Below are 21,337 nucleotides of genomic sequence, written 5' to 3' on the forward strand. Positions count from 1 at the left end.
CACTTGTTCCTCCACTTAGGACCAGGAAGATTTTATTAAACCCTCTTATAGAAGAAAGAGTTGAAGTTTCAAAGTTAGGTAATTTCCCCTTAGTTGGATACAGTAGGTATCAGGGTCAATTCAAACCTCAGTGCTAAACTACATCCTGTAAGATACTTTAAATATTTTAAGAGTTCAGTTTTAAAAGGATCTCAATTTTATCTGGCTGTAAAAATCTAAATTCCAGGACATATAGGATTTGGTTTGAGGGGTTATAGTACTCTGCTTAGAACAACAAGTATTTGAGAGGATTCCCCTGGTCACCCTAACAGCCTACTAACCCCAGCCTCCCTGACATTACCTGCAAGTAGTTGCTCACTAAACTACTCATGCTGGAGCTTCGGCTGGGGGGTTTCCACATGTAAGCAGACGTGCTGGTGGCTAGCGTCCTCCTGTGGGGCCACAAACAGACACACTTGCATTCAGATAAACAAACTCAGGTACGTACATATATGCAAACATACACGTAGGCAGTGGTGTTGACAGTTACTAGGTGTACTGGCTGGTTTTGTGTGTCAACACAAGCTAGAGTCACAAGAAAGAAAGGAATCTCAGCTGAGGAAATGTCTCCATCAGATCCAGTTGTAAGGCATTTTCTCAATTAGTGATCAATAGGGGAGGGCTTAGTCCACTCTGGGTGGTGCCATCTCTGGGCTCTTAGTCCTGGGTTTATAAGAAAGCCATGTGAAGTAAGCCAGTAAGCACCATTACTCCATGGCTTCTGGATCAGCTCTCGACTCTAGGTTCCTGCCCTGTTTAAGTTTCTGTACTAACTTCCTTTAATAAAGAACAGGAATATGGGAGTATAGGTCTTCCATACTGGAAGATGGTCCTTAAAGTGGTGTACAGCCAGATAGTTGAACCTTTAAGAAGTATGGCTAATATAAGTCCTTAGATCAACTTGGGGGTATGCAGTTGGAAGGCACTATGGGACTCTAACCTCTGGCTTACTATTTTGGACATGTGATCTCTTACTTCTGCATAGAATGCACCCCATCTCCTTTCCACATGCTACCTATTCTGAAATGATAGTCAAAGGGATCTCTTGCCAGAGGCTGGACCATGTTGCTTAGGCTTCAGCCTCTAAAACTATGAGATAAACAAGTCATCTCCCTTTTACTTTCCTGAAAGGAAGAGTTTCAGACTCTTTTTAAATTTAAAGATTTATTTTTATGTGTGGTGTATGTATGGGTGGTGGGGGTGGGGGTGGGGATGGGGCTGGGGCTGGGGTGTCTGTGGAGGCCAGAAGAAGATGAAGGATGGAGGAAGGTAACTCTTGGTTCATTATCACTGTGGAAAGGTGGAACTAGCCTAACTCCACCAGAGGGTGTCACACCCAGTTATGGTTACATATGCAGTAGAATATTCTACATTGTGAGTTTGCTAGGCTGAATATTTTGAGCTTGTGAAATATATGGTCTATATCATAACTATTCCTGCGTGAAAGCTGTCACAGAATAGGTAAAGATGTGGATGGGCAAAGTTGCTTTACATACTGCTATGGCTTGCTTCTATCTCAAAGCCATAGAACCACAAGCGTATGCACAAGTTAAACTAAACAATGTGAAATAAAAAGGCAAGTATGAAATAATAGTTTTCTTATGATGTACAAAATTTTGAAAATATATACTACATAGAATATATCATTATAAAATATTTGTGGATAAATGTACATATAGTGAAAAAAAAGCCTTGCTATTAATATGCCTCAACCGTGGTGCTGTGTTTACTTCTGGAAATAAAGGAGAAAGACAGCAGTAGAGTGGGGCCTTACTTATATCTACAATATTTTATTTCTTAAAAAAAGAATATATCAGACAGAAGAAAGAAATCCCACAAGTATCAGCCTGAAAGGTCTCCCATTGGACAAATATGGGCAAGTTAAGCTACCAAATAATGATATAATGTAAGCTACTGAATAACAACAAAACAAGCCCCTCAAACAAAAACCCACCACTACCCAAAAAGCCCAAGAATAATTGGGAAGGCAGAAAAAAATAGTTGTGAAGCTACATATAATTTTCTGAGCAAGCAAAATGGCTGTGCAGATGTCTTCAAAAGGCTGAGCATCCCTTCCCTCAACTTCTAAAAGAAAGCAGTTCCCCAAAGTACCTGGCAAATGTTGGCCAGGCGGCATCCAAGTCATAGCCTCTTGGTGCTAGATCAAACTGAACCTCAGTCAGCTCATACAGTTGACCCACAATGTCAGAGCTCAGCTTTGGCTTCAGAAAGGGGCTTCTTGCATAATACCAGTCACTGCAGAAAACAAAATACTATGTGAACTGAATAGTAACAAGGATAAGCAAAGAATGAACCTACTGAAGACTGTTCTGTGTGGTTCTGTTTCATCAAATCCAGTGACTCATATTACTAAATCAAAAACCAAGCAAATCATTTTATCTGGTACTGCCAGACCATGGGTTCTCAATAAACATTCTTTACTTCAAAGAAACTGTTACAATGATCTGGATGCTTACTATTTATATAATATCTGTTTTCTTCCAAAGAATTTGAGATATTCAAATCTCTGTGACTCGCCAGGAAAGGGCAACTGCAGGAGACAGGATATTTCCTTTTGGGAAGATAACCTTAGCTTTCACAGAATGCAATGTGACACACTGGACTCATTTCTAATTTCTATTCAGACATGAAATTAAAAGCCAAAGAACAAATGTCTATTTGGAAATATATGCATGGGGGTGGTGAGATGGCTCAACAGGTAAGAGCACCCGACTGCTCTTCTGAAGGTCCTGAGTTCAAATCCCGGCAACCACATGGTGGCTCACAACCATCCGTAACGCGATCTGACTCCCTCTTCTGGTGTGTCTGAAGACAGCTACAGTGTACTTACATATAATAAAAAATAAATAAATCTTTAAAAAAAAAAGAAGAAGAAATATATGCACATTTATTCATTTGACATGAAGCAGTAAGAAGTTAAAAAGATAGTACTGATGAGTTAAAAGAACTACCAGGCTGATATATGTGGTCTATGATACCAAAGTGTTTACCAAATACCTAGAGCAATACACTCTTCAAATCAAATGTACAAATATTTTTAACTCACAAGTCTGTCACAGGTATAAGAACTATTCCTTTATGTAAATCAACCTTAAAGGTGACAAAATAAAGCTAAAGATTTTTCCTGTTAGTTTTTAATTCAAAAGTGCTTTCTTTCATTAACTCAAATTTCTAGGGAGAAGCAGAGTAGAGCTAGAAAAGGAATGCTGGGCAAGCCAAAGGTGTCTGGCCTCTTGGCCCCAGATCTACATCTTTATCTGATGCCCTCTTACCTTCATCTACTCAGGCCCACCTCTCTCCTTCCTTTACTGTTTCCTGGTGAGGCCGTCACACTTAAGAGGTACAAAGGCTGACATGTGAGCAACCTAGATTCACAGCAGTTGCTCTTCGGTCTCCAAGGAGCCCTGATATGCTGATGGGTACTGACTCTGTGGTAGGTGGAGGCTTAGGTAAGTGAAGGAAAATCTGACAGGTAATTCTTCTGGGAGGCAAAGGAACACTGGCCCCAGTGAGCTACTACCCACCAGGGAAAGACACATGGCATTAGGAGTTAAGAGATTTGGCTCTAAGCTCTACTGTCATAGTTGAGCACATGAGAGAACTAGAAAAAGATAGCCTTCCCCTCTTTCTCACTTTTGCCTACATGTTCAAAGATGGGTAAGAAGTACAAAGAATAATGGATGTAGAAAGAAACAAGAGGCACCTGCCACTAACATTCTGGTTTGGCGGACACAATTTCTGTTTATCAGTGCTATGAGGTTAAGTCCGGCACAGACTTGCAATTACCTGGTCACTTTAGTGTTCATGAAGCACTGCTGCAAGGTGTCTGCCAGCCTCTGGTGCACCAAAGAGTAGCGAATGAAGGCTCTCCCTTTCCCCAGAGATGTTCGGAGCTGAAAACGCATTATATCGAGATAAATACCCGCCTCATGGAGGATTAGCAAAGGCCACATACAGGACAAAACATGCCATTCAACCCTATTCTGATAGTAGCAGCCCTCATACCCTTCAAAGGACACAAAACATTTGGCATTGTCACCCTAGAGTGAAGCCTGAAGTGGGGCTGCTTATCCCAGGACATCTGAAAATAGTCTATAGGAAACAGATGAAGTAAGATATATCAAGGCAACTCAAACACCTAAATATTTGATGGAGTCACTCTTGCTCCTCTTTCCATCAGAATCTGAGTCAGACAGGAAACTCCTTGATTTAATCTGGAGTAAGGAATGAAATCTGGAGGTAGCTGAATGGCTTCTTACATAGAAGCTACAGGAGAAAGGGATGTTAAGATTTTCTGGTACTGGTCTTAACATACTAGGGAGGGGGGCCTGGGGTAGGGCAAGCTCAGGAAGAGAGGCCTCAGAGGTCTGGTTGGAATGTATAGAAAGGGGAAGAACAGAAAAAAGAGTGGAGTTGTGTAAGGGGAGCTTTGCAAAGGTATTGCCAGATGAATAACAGCCTCTTTTTGTCTCTATTATTGAGATAAAACCATCAACCTCCCCACATATCTATCCATACTTTCCTAATTGGGCTTGTTTCTTTTCAGATAAGCTAACTCATTGCTCATGATCAGTGTGCTATGGATGAGAATATAGTGCTTTCCATGAAGTCTTGTCACCTATGAGTAGATGTCTTAGAACAGCCCAAGTGTCCATAACTCTACAAGGACTACGATGACAAATCATAAAGGCATAAAGGGATCCATCTAAGGTTTAGTCACTTATAACATGTTGTTGGGCAGACACTGCAATGAGGCTACAATGCAGGGCCCTACTAGCTATGGGCACATGGCAGTCAAGACAAGTGGATTAAATGGAACTGCCATAGAAGACATGTGAGACAGGTTTGCAAATTAATCAGTCATAGACGCAGACAGGCATTCAAAACATTCTAACTTACCACAGATATCTGTTGATACAAGTAGACAGAGCAGGGCCAACACTCTCTTACCTCTTTAAAGGTCAAGCGTGGTAGGAGAGGAATGACAGTAGTTTAGTCACAAAGGGGTCTTACTATTCTCTGCTATCAAGATGCCCTGGATTCAGACAGGAAGTATGTGGCATACCACTAAGGCACTGATGATGCTGTAAACATCCCAATAGCAGTTAACACCTTTAACTCAGAAGTATTTATCTTCTTGCTGATGACTCAAGGAAATAATCTAACATGAAGTGGTTCTAAAAGGCACAAAAACCTCATGAACTACAGAACGCAGAAGACATTTCTCCATGCCCATATTGCACATAGTCATAATGGCTGAAGTGGAGGTGGGCAGCAGATTGACTTGATATAAAACACTATGCTACCAAATAGTTATCTCAACAGGTGCTTAGAGGACAAACAGCCTTGAGGTCACACCCATGTCCAAATACTTTCTCCTCTGATGTGTGAGTTGAGAACAAAGTGCTCAGTGGGAACAACATTTGAGCAGCCAAGGTGCACATCCACATTCTCAAAAACTGGAGTAGTGGTGGAATTTGATGAGACCCCTGCCCACAAAACCACTCTTGTCTGCAAGCTCCCAGAGCAGGAGTAAGTCATTATTCCTCCTTCATGGCAGTAAAACTTTTTATATGGTAACATTTGAGCTCATTAGTTGAAGAGATGATTATACAAAGGGAGCTAGCTACTTACTTAAAGGTATTTTTAAATGTCCTTTGAGAAAAGGATTACTTCCTATGTACTGCAAATAAAATTAACTATATATCCCTTTAAAACATTGTTTTAGATTTGGGGTCAGCTTTCATTTCCAGTTTTCTTAGCATCTAATCAGACCCATATAAACAACACTGAAAAGACATACAACAGCAGCACAGGCCAGGAGATCTTCAAGAAACATGGGCTGCCTCTGTTTTAAAGTAGATCATTGTGCTATGCTCCTGGAGCAGAGCTGGCCTCCACATACTTCAGGGAAACACAATCCTGAAAGACCCATTGTGAGCCTCCAGAAGTGGCTTACTAGAGCACTCACATATCTTAGTCCAAATGGTTATCTTCTGCTCAAAAAGTGCTGCAGAGTCCTATAAAAACTTCTGACCTATTAAATTCACATTACACTTGAAGGCCCAAAGGGTACCCGAGTACTAAGGTACTGAATATCCAGCAGTTTTCCCACCTAGTGACATTCCAAGACAGAGGACAGAGCTTTCACATATAATTAACCTGTGTCCCACAGGAAATTGTCACTAAAACCTGTGTGAGCACGCTGGAAGTCAGCACACAGCTTCCTTAACTTCTTTAATATTTGCCTGTATGGCCTCAAAGGTCTGAATTCTTTATGAGGAGAGGAGGAAAAGAGCTGAAAAGCAGACTCTTAGTAATCACTTCACGACCCTAGGAATGAAAACTAACTTACTGTAAGAGCTCACCTGTCCAAAGTCAGAGACTGAAGGCTTCAGTGCTGATGCAATGTGTGAGGAATGGGACACAAGAGTGAAGAGGGAACGGAACGTCTCTAGATACCTGATACATTAAACATTGCTCTACATCATGGGCTTAAATTTTTCACCAACCTCACAAGACCAACCCATACTACATTGACATTAAAGATACATGTAGGATAAACATTTCAGAGCTGCCATCTTTCCTTGCATGACCAGACTCTGAGGGTGAAGCTGGTAAAAAAAAAACAAAACCGTTGAGCTTTTGATGTCAGTGTGCTTAACACTGTTCCCATCTATAAGAAGAAACACCCTAGCTCTATGTCTGGGAGTGTTAATGTTAGAACAGCCAACACTCCAACACTGTGGCCTCTGAGGCCAGCCAAAGAGCCTATGTGCTGATTTTAAAGTGATTCCATACTTGTCAGAGATGCTGACAAGACAAAATGCACAAACTTTTTCAACCTCTTTCCTGAAATTCCAGGGTCCACTTGCTTCTCATATATGTGCACTTTACTTCTGGGTTGACTGGGATGATGAGAGTGGAAGGGAGTTATTGGTGATGGGGATGGGAATGGGCTTGGGAGACAGGAATGAAGGAGATCATCTGACATTTAGTTACTCACAATATGGTGTGGTGAGCAAACTCTTTTATGGGATTCAACATTGGGCCTTCTAGGTTCTGATACAAGGCAGCCAAGACAAATCAACTAAAGAAACTGCCACAGAGGTCTTGAAACAGGATTGCAAATTAGAAGGGTGTGTAGTGCGGTGTATTTTTTTTTTTTTTTTTGAATTTTGTAATTAAGACAAAGCCAGGGCATTTAGCCCTTCTTTAAGGGCCCAACTGGATGTAGAAACTTACTGAGCAGCCCTGCATGATTCAAAATATCTTTGAGACTCTACCTTATTCTCCTCACTTCAAATCTAAGTTTCCTAAGCAAACTGCTGACAAGATAGCCTAGCAACTTAAAAAAAATTGGTATTCATTCATTCATTGTGTGTGTGTGTGTGTGTGTGTGTGTGTGTGCACATGCCAGTGTCACCGCACATGGGGGAAGGTCTTTTCTCTTATGTGAGTTCTAGAGATGAAACCTGGGTCATCAGACTTGGTGGGCAATGCCTTTACCTAATGAGTTGTCTGGCTTAGCAACTCTAAAGAAAATGATTCTTTTATTTTTGAAAAAGGAAGTGGTGCTACACACTTCCAAAGGGTTCCATGAACAGAGACTTCCGATGTGAACAGTCCAGGTAGGAAGCGAAATTTAGGACCTGGCTCATTTCTGCTTAGTCTAAATTCAGATAGTTTCCATGAGCTTGAACCACATAACAGGTACCCAGTATGCCTGGACTCGATTTCTTGGCTTTTTAATCACCCACAGAGTTCATGGTATACCCAGCTTTGTGAATATAAAAGTATTCACAAGGAAGCTTTAGGCAGGCCAGTGGAAGACAGGTGGCCCTTACCTTCATAGCATGGCTTACCTCAGAGATGGACCTGACAAATCGAATGCCATCATTTGCTCCTTTCACCTTGGCTAGGCACGCACAAAAGTAATCCCAGTAGTCTTTCTTGCTTCCCAGGAGGCTCGCCTTCTCCTTCTGATCAAACTGTGCAGAGAAAGGAACAAGCGGGAAGTCTGAGACTACTGTTGTACATGCCCCCTAATGTGAGAAACATTACTAGCTTCCTAGGGACAAGCACTGGGGGAGGCTTCTTGATGATTTTATTTTGATTTATTGGCAACTCAGAGTATGCTAATCTTAAAACAAGAGTGTTTTAATGCGCAAACTTCGGAAATGTGGAAGAGCCTACTAAACACCAGCTCAAGGTCATATCACTAATGATTTAGAAATAATAGTTATTCCAAAAGATTTTTCTATTGGTACTTTTCTAGCATATAGAAAGCCGAAATTATAGTCCCAGTGTAGCAAGCTAGATAGATGACTAACTGATTAATTAAAAAAAAAAAAGCAAGCAAGGGATGTAGGAAAGGAGGGAGAAAGAAAGGCAAGAAGGAGAAAAGTAAAGTAATGAAAGGGGGAAAAAAAGAGAGAGAAAGATTTATCCTCTTAAGGGTTACCAGCATAGTTTGGTGGAAAGCCTCCAATATGATAAGGAAATTCAATTGAAGAGTCTTATGTTAACATTCAAAGTGTTGACTGTATTGTAACTCAGAGAACCCAGGCAATGGCTTCTTATCCATGCCTCAACTCTCAAGTGTCAACACTGTTTTAAAGTACATGAAAAACCAAAATGAGCATCAGTGCTGAGTACTTTCAAATCCAAAACCAAAATGGGCTTATCTGGGAAAGAGAACAAACAAGGCAAACCCTCATAATCAGCTAGTGTCAAACAAAGAACCAGCAGGAGGCATAAGGCGAGTATTTCTATGCCTGGCATTACTTCTAGCAGCTCTCACCCTATGTTCTTTGGTGGAGTGTGACACTGTAAGGTATGGTAGATATTTCTATTCCATTTATAGCATTTCCCCCTGGTTATGGAGGCATGATTCATGTTTGCAATTATCAAATCTAGATAACACAAAACAAAACCCAGATACACCTCATACATACAACTTTGGTAAAATGACCACAGGTCCATTTTTTTTTTCCTCCCTATTTCAAAAGCACGTACTTCCCAAATCAGCAGAGTTGTCTAGGTCAAACTAACCACACACAAAAGTTATACCATGAAAATGCTAAAAGACTGTTTACTTGACTAACCCTGATTCAGAAATAGCCAGTCCCATGGTAACCATACTTGAGGAATAAGGCTCTGAAATGGGCCTTGAATAATCTTCGAGAGGCTGCGTCTTGGAAACTGCCTTTATACCTGGCCATATACATATATCATGTCTGTAAGAGAGAAACATTACAGGGTTCGACAAGTTCTCAAAGGGTGTAATGCTGGAAAGGCCTGTGACTTGCCTTACGATGGCTTAAGTCTCAGAAGAATGTTTTCAGTTCCCAGAACACCCTGACTCACGTGGAAGGACTGAGCTCCTGGCACTGCTTTGACTCTTAGTCTCACCACAAGGACTTAACTGCTTCACTGTGCTTTCCGAACCACACCCTGGAAACTGCTAACAGTCACTCAAATGGGGAAGGAGACACAACTCTGACAAAACCAGTGCATGACAGGGGCCACTTACTTGCAGAAGATACTCAAGTTTGTAAGAAAACTTGTGCAAACTGGTGCTGTCATCTGTGATTGGCTCTCCGCCTTCCTTAAATTCATGGCTTAGTTCTGTCGCTGCATCTTTAAGACAACAAATAGGAACACGTAACTAGAGAGACACATTTGTCTACTTCACATTTTAACAGCCCTAGAATTGACACGCATCTTAGATGTACTGAAAAGTAAGTCTGAGAAAGAAGTAGAAATAACACCAAGAAGCACAAGGAGTAAGTGTAACCTTGGAAACACACAGGACATTCAACTATTCAGGTAGGAGAGTCAAGTGTACTAAGTCCCCATAGACACTGAAACAGCTTGCTGATTGGGCACGGGTGGGGTTTTTTGTTTTGTTTTTTAAAAAATTCATCCCTGTATCTACCACCAACCTAGCACTATGTATATACAGCAAGTCAACAAATAGTTGGTATGTGTGTTAGTCAACTGTAGAATCACAAACCAAAGCAGACTTAGGACAGTGAAAGGCAAAAAATTAAATAAATAAATAAATAAATAAAGGTCAGGATAGAGTGGCCATGACCCAATCACTGGTCATCACCAGACTCTAAAAGGTCCCATTTCTCTTCAACAGTGGGAGCCTTAAATCCGGGTTTTAGAGCACCCACCGAGTGTAGATAACAGTAACAATGATAACAATATCTGCGTCTGTTGACTGGGTGCCCAGGAAGGGTCAGACCTTTACATGTACTTTCCATTAATGGAGTGTCTGCCTTACTTCAATAAGCCTGAGATGCTATGTAATATGCATTCTACTTTTAGCACCAAGAATAGATGAAAAAATTATATGCAACATGGAATCTAGGAAATCTCTTATTATCAACACCCCCACTTCCCCATTTTACAGACAAGGGGTACAGGGGTCAGAGACTCAGCTTAAGATCCTGTTGGCGAACAGCAGAGCTCTAAGCAGACATTGGTCTCTACCTCTCCAGTGTGTAGTTTGCTCCCCTTATTTGTTGGTTGGGTTTGAGGACAGGATGTAGGTTTTAAGACTATTGAATCAACTCTGAGATTTCTGTGAGGGTAATATGGTACAGAAGGCTGTCTTTGAAAACTAGCCACTGTGACACAGAAAAGACTACTTTGTAGTAAAACTTTTAAAGGTAAACACAGATTTGCCCAAATGGCCATTTATTTTTCTCTGTATATCTGTATAATTTAAAACAAAACAAAAAACACTAAATGTTTTAGCTGAAAGTCTAATGTGGTTGTGAGCTAAGACTGGTGCTGTCTAACTCCAAGCTTTGTTCCACAGTGGTTCTATGATAATAGGTAAGTCAGATACACTACTGTGCCTATTTCCTTCACTGGAAAATGACAGTAACAGCACCTACCTCATAGGACCAAACAAGAAGATTCCATAGGTTACTATCAATAACCTGTATGCACGGCAATGTCATATGCACATGAAACAAAATACAACTCAAAAGTTTTGGATTTTTGTGCATTTCAGATTTCAGAGTTTTAAATTAGGGATGTTCAACCAGGAAAATATTACAAAATTGCAAAATATCTAAAAATATTATAAAATCAAACAAAATCTAGCTCTGGAACACCTTTGGTCTGCCTTTGAGATAATGGGCACTTATCATGCTTCAGCCATCAGAGGCCCCAAAGCACTGCAAAGAGCAAATCTGAGGAAGCGGGTTGGATCTTGTTGGCTTTGGATCTAAGATTTGGACTGTGGACTGCACTGAGGCTATCCTGGACCAACAGCCTTTATTGCAAGATTTCTAGTGTTTGTTCAGCCCTAGCAGTCAGGAACCCAGATTTTAGGCTGTCAGGGAAGTGTCACTGAGACAGCTGCGGGCACAGATCTATGGCAAATGTGCTGGAGCTCCAGAGGCTTATAAAATCAAGTCTGGCAGTAGTAGGGTTGTGAGATGTACTAAAATCAGGTCCTTGGGAAGTCGTTTAGAAGAGTAAAACTCGGACTCTCACAGTCCACAGAAATGTTGTTATTCTGTCAAGGTCTAGCTGTAGTTTTGACTATTTCCCCACCCTTACCCGTCTCCAATGGTTACAAAAATCCAAGTGGCTCCCCCAGGAAGCCAGGAGGTAAGCAGAACTAGGACTAAAATGCATGGGGAAATGGCCATCAGTGGCTGGGGGCTGGTGCAACATGAAACCTCCAAGTTTTTCACCTTCCTGTTTAAAAAGAGGAGAATGTTTCTCTCCTTAAAACCCAAGCTCAGGGGCTGGTGAGATGGCTCAGCGAGTAAGAGCACTGACTGTTCTTCCAAAGGTCCTGAGTTCAAATCCCAACAACCACATGGTGGCTCACAACCACCCGTAATGAGATCTGATGTCCTCTTCTGGTGCGTCTGAAGACAGCTATAGTGTACTTATTTATAATAATAAATAAATCTTTGGGCCGGAGTGAGCAGGGACTGAGTGAGCGGGGTTGACTGGAGGGAGCAGAGGTCCTAAATTCAATTCACAACAACCAGATGAAGGCTCACAACTATCTGTACAGCGACAGTGTATACTCATATACGTAAAATAAATACATAAATCTTAAAAAAAACAAACAAACAAAAAAAAAACAAAACAAAACCCAAGCTCACCAAAGCCTGGCAAGGGGTGATTCCATAAAAGGCACCGAGGCAACTTAAAGCACAAATACCAACTGAAACCAGCCCTCTTAATGGTATTTGATTTTATTCACAAACTACCTATATTGTTCTGAGAGGTGTGTGAGGTAAGCCTTCCCATGTGCACAGAGACTGGATATCTGAAAACCAAATATTTCAATATGATGTGTCCCTGAGGGCTCGAATTACTCTGTGCGTGAACAAGGAGAGGGCTGAATTCTGACTATCAACAGGCAAGGCACAAGCCCAAGTTCCTTACAACTAGCCACTCAACCAGACCTTGTAGATCACGGATGATCCTCTGGAGCTGAGTCTCAGTGCTGCTAGAAGCCATGGCTTTCCTCTTTCTTAGATGTGTAGGTCCAAGCAGGCTATCACTTCAGTGCTGTGTGGCTGCTGGTCAGCAATGGTCAGACTCCATGGTAGCACCTGTACAGGGAATAGGCCACAGTTTATAGAGTGTAGAGGACCTTCACTCTGGGTATAAGGACTCATCAGGTATCTTTCCTTAAGGAGATGGCTTGATCTTTCTGTGTGAATCTTGTTAGCAGGTTTGCTTCTGATATACTTATATTCTGACATCATGACTTGATTCTAGACTGTTCTGTGTGTGTTTTGTCTTTTTTTTTTTAATTTTTTTTTTGTTTGTTTTTGGTCAACTTGACACAGGCTAGAATTACTGAAGAAGGAACCACAGGTGAGAAAATGTCCTTTAGACTGGCCTGTGGACAAGTCTCCGGGGCAGTTTTTAGATGAGCTATTGATACAGGGAGGCTCCTCCCACTGTGGTTAGTGCTACCTGTGCAGGTGTTTCTGAATGGTAGAAGAGAGCAGGCCGAGCAAGTCACAAGGAGCAAGTCAGTCAGCAGCACTGTTCCACGGCTTTTGTTCCTGCTCTTGCCTCCAGGTTCCTGCCTGGCTTTCCTCAGTGACAAAGTATGACTGGAGAATTTTAAGATAAAATAAACTCTTTCCTCCCCATGTTGCTTTTGGTCACATTCTTTATCACAGTAACAGAAACCCTAACTAAAGTAAATGTGAAAAGAAGCAAGATCAACTCAAAAGCAAAGCTGTTTTTTTCCCAAGCTACTCTTCCTGTCTCTTGGGACAAAACTGCCTCATATTTAATCCTCAGAAAAGTCTCCATTGGCTCCTTCACGTTTTCCCACAGAGGTCAGACCCGCTTATCTCAGACTCTGACACCTCTAAACCCTGTGGAGCCAGATCTGCTCAGAGCCATTTTTCTTATACTTCTTTCAAAGGAATAGTCAGAAAACTTCTAGCAGGCAGGGTTTAGGGGTCCAAGAAGCAGGGGATACATACCCTAGGGCTTCTAACAGGAACAGTCTGGTATGCCTAGTAAAAGGTGGCTCTTCCATTATCAGACTTGAGCCTCTTCTACCTTGTGTTCAGCTAAGCCTGAGAATGAAAATGTTCCCTGACATGGGCTTACATAGCCCTCCCATCAGACCAGAGACAAGGTACTATTTTAAGCTCAGTCATAGTTTTCCCCAGTTGGAGAGTCTACAGCTAGTACGACTTGGGCAGTTGTTAATGTCGTTTAAGGTCACAATATGTTTGAAGACGAACAAAAAGAGATGTGAGCACCTACCTGGAAGAGAGTTCTGACCATGCATTTGGACATCAAGGCCTTTAGGAAGCTTTAATTTGCCCTTTAGGTATTCTGTGCAAAGGCACAATGTCTGCTGTAAGGACAGTAGCAGCCATATTCCCGAGAGCTGGTACATATTTACACAAAGCACTTCTCACAATCATCATGGTAGGGTAAACACCTTTCCTGTTTACAAAAGAAAAGCTGATGCTCTGTAACCTAAGGCCCAGTGTCAATGACTAGAAGTGGCTTACTCTTCTATGTGATTTCAAACCTGGGGTTTTCTCAGTAAATCCTGCTGTGCCCTTAAGACAGCACAGTCACCACTACAGAAAATGACAACACTTCTCCTGGCTCCTACCTTGAATTTCAGCAGTTCACAGTAACATGTCACCTTGAATCTGTCTAACATGTGCCAGCTCTCTCTCACTCAGTGCTATGGCCCCCTTCAGGTTTCAGGAGGTGGGGCAAGGAAGCCCTGGAAAGGAAACAGCAACTAAGCCATAAGTGACGCCAAATATTTCTAAGCAGTAGAGTGACTGGTCAGGTCAGCAAAGGCTTGTCACTAAGCAGATGCCTAGGGTCTATTTTTAACACACAAGCCAGCACAGCCGTGACTCAGTGAAAACACAGAGAGCCTCTCAGGCCCAGGAAGAAAGAGCCAGGCACTCAGACAGATCACAGTCTTACTAACTACTCCCGATAAAGGCCCCTAACAAGTACTGATGCCACTCATCAAGGATAATAGACTAGACACAGGAGCAGTTTATGAGAAGTCTGTTTCTCATCCCAGTGTTTCTCCAGGTAGAGGGGTTCACAAGGCATAGTCTAGCTTTACTAAAGCTGAGTTACTGTACTCACTAGTTTATGTCAATTTGACACAAGCTAGAGTCATCTGAGAGGAGGGTTCTCAATTGAAAAAAATGTTTCCATAGATTAGGCTGTAGGCAAGCCTATTGCATTTTCTTAATTAGTAACTTATATGACATGGCCCAGCCCATTGTGGGGCCTTTTGGAGGAGCCCAGAAGATGGTGAGTGGGTTCTAGATCTTGGACACTGAGTTATGTATAGAATTGGAATTTGCTTTTGCTTCTTCAGATCAGATTTTGACAGTGCCCTGGCTCGTCTCTCTTAAAGAACGTATTTAACCTATTTTTCACTTTACAGGAGCCCGCAGTTGAGAGACTTCAGTTTTTTTAAAAAAGAGACTGAACTTTTAAAGTATTAGAATTTGTAAGACGGTTAGACTATTTAAGTTTGCAAAATGTTTTATATTGTGATGTTGATATTGACCTGTAATATTGCAGCTGAACAAGGGAATGAAAGGAAAGGTTGCAGTTAACACTGATGTGTTGTGTGTCAAGTTGATAAGGGGTCAATTGTGCTGGCCAGTTTTATATCAATTTGACACAAGCTGAGAGAAGGGAACCTCAACTGAGAAAATGCCTCCATAAAGATGAGGCTGTAGGCAAGTATGTAGGGCATTTCTTTAATTAGTGATTAATGTGGGAGTGCCCCAGCCATAATGAATGGGGCCACTTACGGGCTGGAGTCCTGGGTTCTGTAAGAAAACAGGCTGAGCAAGCCATGAAGAGCAAGCAAGCCAACAAGCAGTATTCCTCTATGGCCTATGCATCAGCTCCTGCCTCTAGCAGGAGCTATTTGAATTTCTATCATAACTTCCTTCAGTAATGGACTATGATGTGAAAGAATAAGCCTACAAAACCCTTTCCTCAAAAGGCTTCATCAAGAGGTATTTCTCATAGCAATAGTAGCCCTATCTAAGAAGCTCTCTACCAAGGAGAGTAAGAGAAAAACATTTGGTATCCAGATAGAGTATAAGTGGCCCAGGCAGGGTTATAGATAACAACTCCTGGGTACTTGGCAATAAAGGAGAATACATCACAGACATATTCAACCAGTCACGATGCATGGCCTTGAGAAAGCTCAGATAATCTCTGGTGCTAACAAGCTGATAGCCAGACAAGATGTATTTTTGGCACCATTATTAAGGAAGAAGATCTCATTCAAGATTGAGAGTGTCACAGCTCTGAACAATGCTGGTGGTGAGGAGTTCTGGCATTTAAGGAGCTTAACACCATGGGAAAAACAGACATGTCTCCAATAAAGTTGTAAATGAGAAAAATCATTTGAGGCCGGATAAAACACCAACTGTCCAGTACTTATAATTATAAGCTTTCGTTACAGAGTCTCATACCTCCTATGGCTCTTGGGCATTTTATATTATGGTACTTTAATCACTGTTTTTTCTACTTGTTCTATAACTCCATTACTGTTCATATTTCTCCAGCACCTAGTACAGTTCAGGTATATGAAGAATCCTCAGTAAGTTACTTGCCAAAAGAATGGGACAGAATATAGATCCTCAGTACACAAACCAAACAAAACCTTGAGGAATTAAAGTATGCCAAAAAGGTAAATAATAAAAATCTTTCAAATAGTGGAAACATGGGTAAACTTTCAGCAATCTAAATATTTGTTCTTATACTTAGAGATATGAGTAGTCTTCATCCCTCATAAAGGAAACTTTTTTTTTATAACAGATGGATACCACTACAGAAAACCCCAACTAATAAAAAGGTAAACTTGTGGAGCTCAGTCCCAGTGGATTCACTTACAAAACAACTCCTGAATGTAAGGCTCAGAGTACATTGCAGAAGAGAGGTTGGAAAGATTATAAGAGACAGGGGAACCAGGAGTTTGCTGTGAGACTGTCTCCTAGTGATGTAGAAGCTACAATAGCCTTACCAACATGTCTGCCTAACTGTGGGCTGAACAAGGACAACAACAAAAAACATGTCAAAGTGGACATGGTAAAGTCCATGAATCCTTAACTTTACACAAAGAACTACAAGCAAATAGAGAATGCTGAGAATGGAAAAAAAAAAAGTCTTCCCCAGGGAAGAGCACACCAATTGGTCATTCAATATCAAATGGTCAGCCCTGAAAACATTCATGAGTAACAATTATTCCTACTGAGCAGGCTATATTTAGGAACTTATATACGATGTAACAACACTTAGTGAAAAAAGTGGCCATGAATTTGAAAGACAGCAAAGAGGAGTATAGAAGGTTTGGAGGGAGGAAAGGGAAGGGAGAAATGTTGTAATTATATTATAATCTCAAAAATAAAATATAACATTGGGAAAAGTTCTATTTCTTCAATTTAAAAATGTTTCTTCATTGAGCACAAACTATGTGCATTAAAAAAATGTAACTGTGAAGATTATATTGCCCTTATTGTGAGACTCTTGCAGAGGTACAATTCCAAGAGTAAGTGGAATAACATAATTCAGCAATGAATGAGGAATATGTCCTCTACCCTAGACTGTATGAACAGATCTGCAGTGTTCTTAGTGTTCAGGAGATTTCTATAAGACCTGTTGTTCACATCTTAGTCTGTTATATAAGGTCCCATTTTCTGGGGTGACAGAACTGTCATTAATCCTTTCTTAGTTGTGTTGGTATGGACTACCCTGGAATAGCCAAGGCTCTGGTTCCAGGCTTCAATGTTTTGTGCCCTTTATCAAGACCAAATTCTGTCATGCTCCCCAAACCTTCCCCTGACTAATTTGTTCTTCTAGTCTTTCTGGTCTTATTTTGGGCAGAAAGAAGTATCAGTTTTTTCTCTAGGGAAGTCTTGCTCATAAATCTTCGTTTGATCCAGAATAATAATCAATACACCTGCCACTAGCTTTCAGTAACCAAACCTTTTTGTTAGGGGCAGTGTTATGTCTACCTCCTGGTCTTAGGTTGAAGCCTTAACCGCCATATCTCAAAACATGATTGTATTTAAAGACAGGGTCTTTAGTAGAAAGATATCTGAGATTAAATGAAATTTTGATGATAGGTCCTCATCTAATCTGATCTGTTTCTGTAAGGGGAACTATAAAGACACAAAACAGTATGGATAAGTGAATATAGTGAGAAAGCATACAGATGCAAGTGAACAGAGGCCTCAGGACCAGCCAAACCTTTATCTAGGAGTTATGGAAAATCTTAGAATTATGGAAAATATGTTTCTGTTGCTTAAGCTTAATTTGTGGCATTTTCTTGTGGTGGTCTAACAGGCAACACATTTCCCCAGTCAGTTTCCATTCCCAGATGTGTGGATCTGACAATATCAACCAGGCAAACTGGGTGGGGTGGTATCTGGAGTCTGGGTTCTGGTGCCCCTAGGAAGAAGCATGATAGAAATAGAATAAGGCCAAGATCCAGGGTGACTGAAGCTTGAGCTAGGAGGAATGGACAAGACACTCTTCCTTATTAGGTGACTTTTGTCAATTTGTACCCTGTTCAGGCTTTAAGACTGCTTTATATGTACATTATTATTCAAGAAATAATGTGATGAGGATCATGGTATGACTAGATGTACATTTAGCTCATGTTAAGTTACTGACCACTTTCCATCTTGTTTTTCAGGTGCAGTGTGGGGGAGGTGAACCTTTATCTTCCTTCACACAAAGTTTAAGAATTGTGATTGGAAAAAGGAGGGAGGGAAAATCATAGCTTCAGCAAATTCATTATAGCTTCATTTCACTTGACCCTCTCTGGTTCAACTGTCCAGACTTACACTGAATCTCTCTAGGAACTCATTCTTGGCCTAGCTCTAAGTATATGAAAAGTTTGCTTGGATGGTTCTTTTGGTCCAAGTTTTTTGGATGCTAAGAAATCACAAATATGATGTCCTACCTCAGGCCAAAGGTGCAGTACCTCAGGCTACTGGTTGGCTAGGTCAGCCCACAGATACTAAAACCAAACACTAGCCTACTCCATAAGTACTGTAACCAATTACCAGGCCACAGCATAGTCTTCAAAAACCACAGATTCTCCTACACCTTTCTACTAAACCATAATGTGCAAATATCCTCTTCTTGACACTGAAACCTGGACCAAAGGAAAATGGGCCTTTATTGCTGTTCAAATGCCAGAGTCTTATGAACAACAAGGACCGTTGGTGGCCACTATAACTAGGCTAGTTAAATGGCTCCAATGTCAGAAAGTGGATGATAATATTCCTCTTGCCCAACTGTGCATGGTCAGAGCTATGCTCCTAGGATGGTACAGACACTTCAGTTAATTTTAGTGATACATCAAAAAGTAACTAGAAAGCAGTGTTTTTCCATGTCTAAGCTCACAGAAACACCCCAGTTTCTACCCCACAATAACTTCAAATTAAGGTTCAAATGCTGTTAGAGAGAAGCAGGAACACAAAGTCACTCAGATGTCAACATGGTCACAAACAACTGGCCTCTGCTTACAGGTACCTCTAAGGTTAAAAACCTTAGTTATAACCCTTTCTGCTGCCTGGGAGATGCTTGTAGTGAATGTGGCCTCTAACTCTTGGGTTCCCAGTGGTTCCTGGCATGAGATCATAGGTAGTCAACACACTTCCTCTAGCTCACACTGCTACACCAGTCTTGAGTTTTATCTTGTTTTTGGAATCTCCAGAAATCAGAGGTGACCTGTCAGCTAACCATTCCCTGCAAAGGGAAGCTAGGACTAAGGACTGACACTTCTTGAGTACTCTGTGTTCTGGAGGCAGCAGGCCTCCAGCCTCAAGGACTAACATAAAACAAGACCACCAGATGTTTGTTATTGATGATTTTGCTATTACAAGTGGTGTCTTTTATCTCACTTCAAAGGACTGGGCTAAACACTTGGCACTTAGCCATGCTGGCTAAGGGGCAAAGGAACCTGAGACCATTTCCAAGTTCTAAACCAATTACAAAAATAAAGTAAAATATTAAGAACACACACACACACACACACACACACACACACACACGGTACTGCAGGACTCTGTATACGTTATCTATTTTCTTAATAAAATAAACAATTTTCAAGAAGTGATACACAAATATGAACATTAAACAAACAGATAAATTCTGTCTCCTAAAGCTATAGTTTTTTTTGTTTTTGTTTTTGTTTTTTTCAGATCCTTTTAGGTAAAGGAGGCTGACAGTCAGCCCTGGGCTGATTTCCAGGATAACAATCCTGGCCCATAATCAGTATTCTGCATTTCAACACAGCAGAACTGGTTGTCATAGACCGAGAGTGTCGGGGCAGCCAGGAGGTTGCAAAACTAAAAGTAGAAACCCACAGCTCCCTTCCCCCAACCCAGCAACAGCAGCAAGCAGATGGCAGAGGAATTAACCTGCTTCAGACCACCATTGCTGAGAGAGGCTGTAAGTAGATTAAGTCCTGAGCCTCTGCCCCATTTCTGTCTGGAAAGGAAACCACCTGTGTTAAGTCAAACAATCATAGGGACAGAAAGAAACAAGTGCTGTTTTTTCTGCAGGAGACAGCCCAGCCGTGGGAACTTTGCAGAGTGACACAGAGAATCATAGCATTAATAGGAAGCTACTTGACTTGGCTTAAGTGTCAACTACATGTTCTCTTCTTTTATGCAAATAGGATGTCGCTCCGCCCTGCCCCCCATCCGCAGCCCAAGCCTGGGTGCCAACAGGACAAGCTACCACACCAGATACATTCAGTCGTCCTACAGGTGTTTCCAGAAACTTGACCGCAGAGCCCCCTTGAACTATCTGAGCATAAGGGCAGCGGGTCAGGTCAGCGAAGATACAAAAGGAACAAACTGTGTCTCCTGGACCGAAGGGGCGTCAGGAGTCCTGCAGAGAGGAGGGTTTGGCTTTCTGGGGATCAAGTCCCAGTGCCCGCGAGAACTTCGGGGTTTGGCTGCTGTGCCAGGGGTTCGGGGAGAGCTGCCGAAGCTCCGCCTCACAGGGCGGCCCCCTTCTGCCGGCTCCGATCTTGGAACAGTGTTGAGGGTCTTTCTACGACCCCGCAGACAGCCTGCGTATTGGAGCTAACCTCTCTGGAGAGAGGGTTCTCCCGAGGCGCCCTGTGTGGGAGGGGACGACCCACGCCCCCACGAAGCTTCCGCGCCGACGTCCAGAAAGGCCCCAGTGTCCCCGATGCCTGTCCGGGCGCCTGCGGCACTTACACGCTCGTGGGTCCTCCGCTGGGCAGAAACGAAACTTTCTAGGGCCGAGCGGAAGAGTAGGCGAGCACAGAGCCGACTGCCATGAAGCGCCCAGTAGCCCCAGAGCGCGCGCGGACTACAACTCCCGGCATGCCTCACGGATGGCCTACAACTCCCGGCATGCTTCACGGATGGCCTACAACTCCCGGCATGCTTCACGGATGGCCTACAACTCCCGGCATGCTTCACGGATGGCCTACAACTCCCGGCATGCTTCACGGATGGCCTACAACTCCCATCGGGTGCAACTGGACGGTGGACGCTAACTACGACTCCCGGCATGTCTCACGGCAGACGTCACTTCCTGAAACTCGAACAAGCTTCGGATACCCGGAAGTCGTGTGTAGAATCCTGAACGAGTGCTGTTTACTGTTGTTAAGCTCATGCATTGTGACCGATTGGCTTTGAACTGTGCATGAGCTGTAAATATAAAATAATGTGCCCGATTCCGAAACCCCCCAAAC

The 21,337-nt window shown here is 42.1% G+C and overlaps 1 protein-coding gene and 1 long non-coding RNA gene across 6 annotated transcripts in view; one reads left to right on the top strand and one right to left on the bottom strand.

Moving 5' to 3' along the window:
- Fyco1 (FYVE and coiled-coil domain containing 1) overlaps nucleotides 1-20,953 on the bottom strand; it is a 62,400-nt gene extending 41,447 nt beyond the window's left edge. The window contains exons 1-8 of one of the 5 annotated variants that reach the window (NM_148925.3): nucleotides 20,467-20,715; nucleotides 14,207-14,323; nucleotides 12,513-12,662; nucleotides 9,596-9,702; nucleotides 7,926-8,051; nucleotides 3,847-3,953; nucleotides 2,152-2,295; nucleotides 341-431 (exon numbers count right to left, since the gene is read on the bottom strand). In NM_148925.3, coding sequence (NP_683727.3) covers nucleotides 341-431; nucleotides 2,152-2,295; nucleotides 3,847-3,953; nucleotides 7,926-8,051; nucleotides 9,596-9,702; nucleotides 12,513-12,567 — 630 coding nt within the window. In that variant the 5' untranslated portion in view covers nucleotides 12,568-12,662; nucleotides 14,207-14,323; nucleotides 20,467-20,715. Of the gene's footprint in view, nucleotides 1-340; nucleotides 432-2,151; nucleotides 2,296-3,846; nucleotides 3,954-7,925; nucleotides 8,052-9,595; nucleotides 9,703-12,512; nucleotides 12,663-13,556; nucleotides 14,023-14,206; nucleotides 14,571-20,351; nucleotides 20,716-20,834 lie in introns of those variants that run through there. The other 4 variants (NM_001110253.2, XM_030244078.1, XM_017313159.2 and 1 more) reach the window with 4 other exon arrangements.
- On the top strand, nucleotides 15,164-21,017 carry Gm51700. Its single transcript, XR_003948283.1, has 2 exons — nucleotides 15,164-20,055; nucleotides 20,285-21,017. It is a non-coding gene; the product is annotated as a predicted gene, 51700 (long non-coding RNA).
- The last annotated feature ends 320 nt before the right edge of the window (nucleotides 21,018-21,337 follow it).

Source organism: Mus musculus, chromosome 9 (genome assembly GCF_000001635.26).
Source record: "Mus musculus strain C57BL/6J chromosome 9, GRCm38.p6 C57BL/6J".
Lineage (NCBI taxonomy): Eukaryota > Metazoa > Chordata > Mammalia > Rodentia > Muridae > Mus > Mus musculus.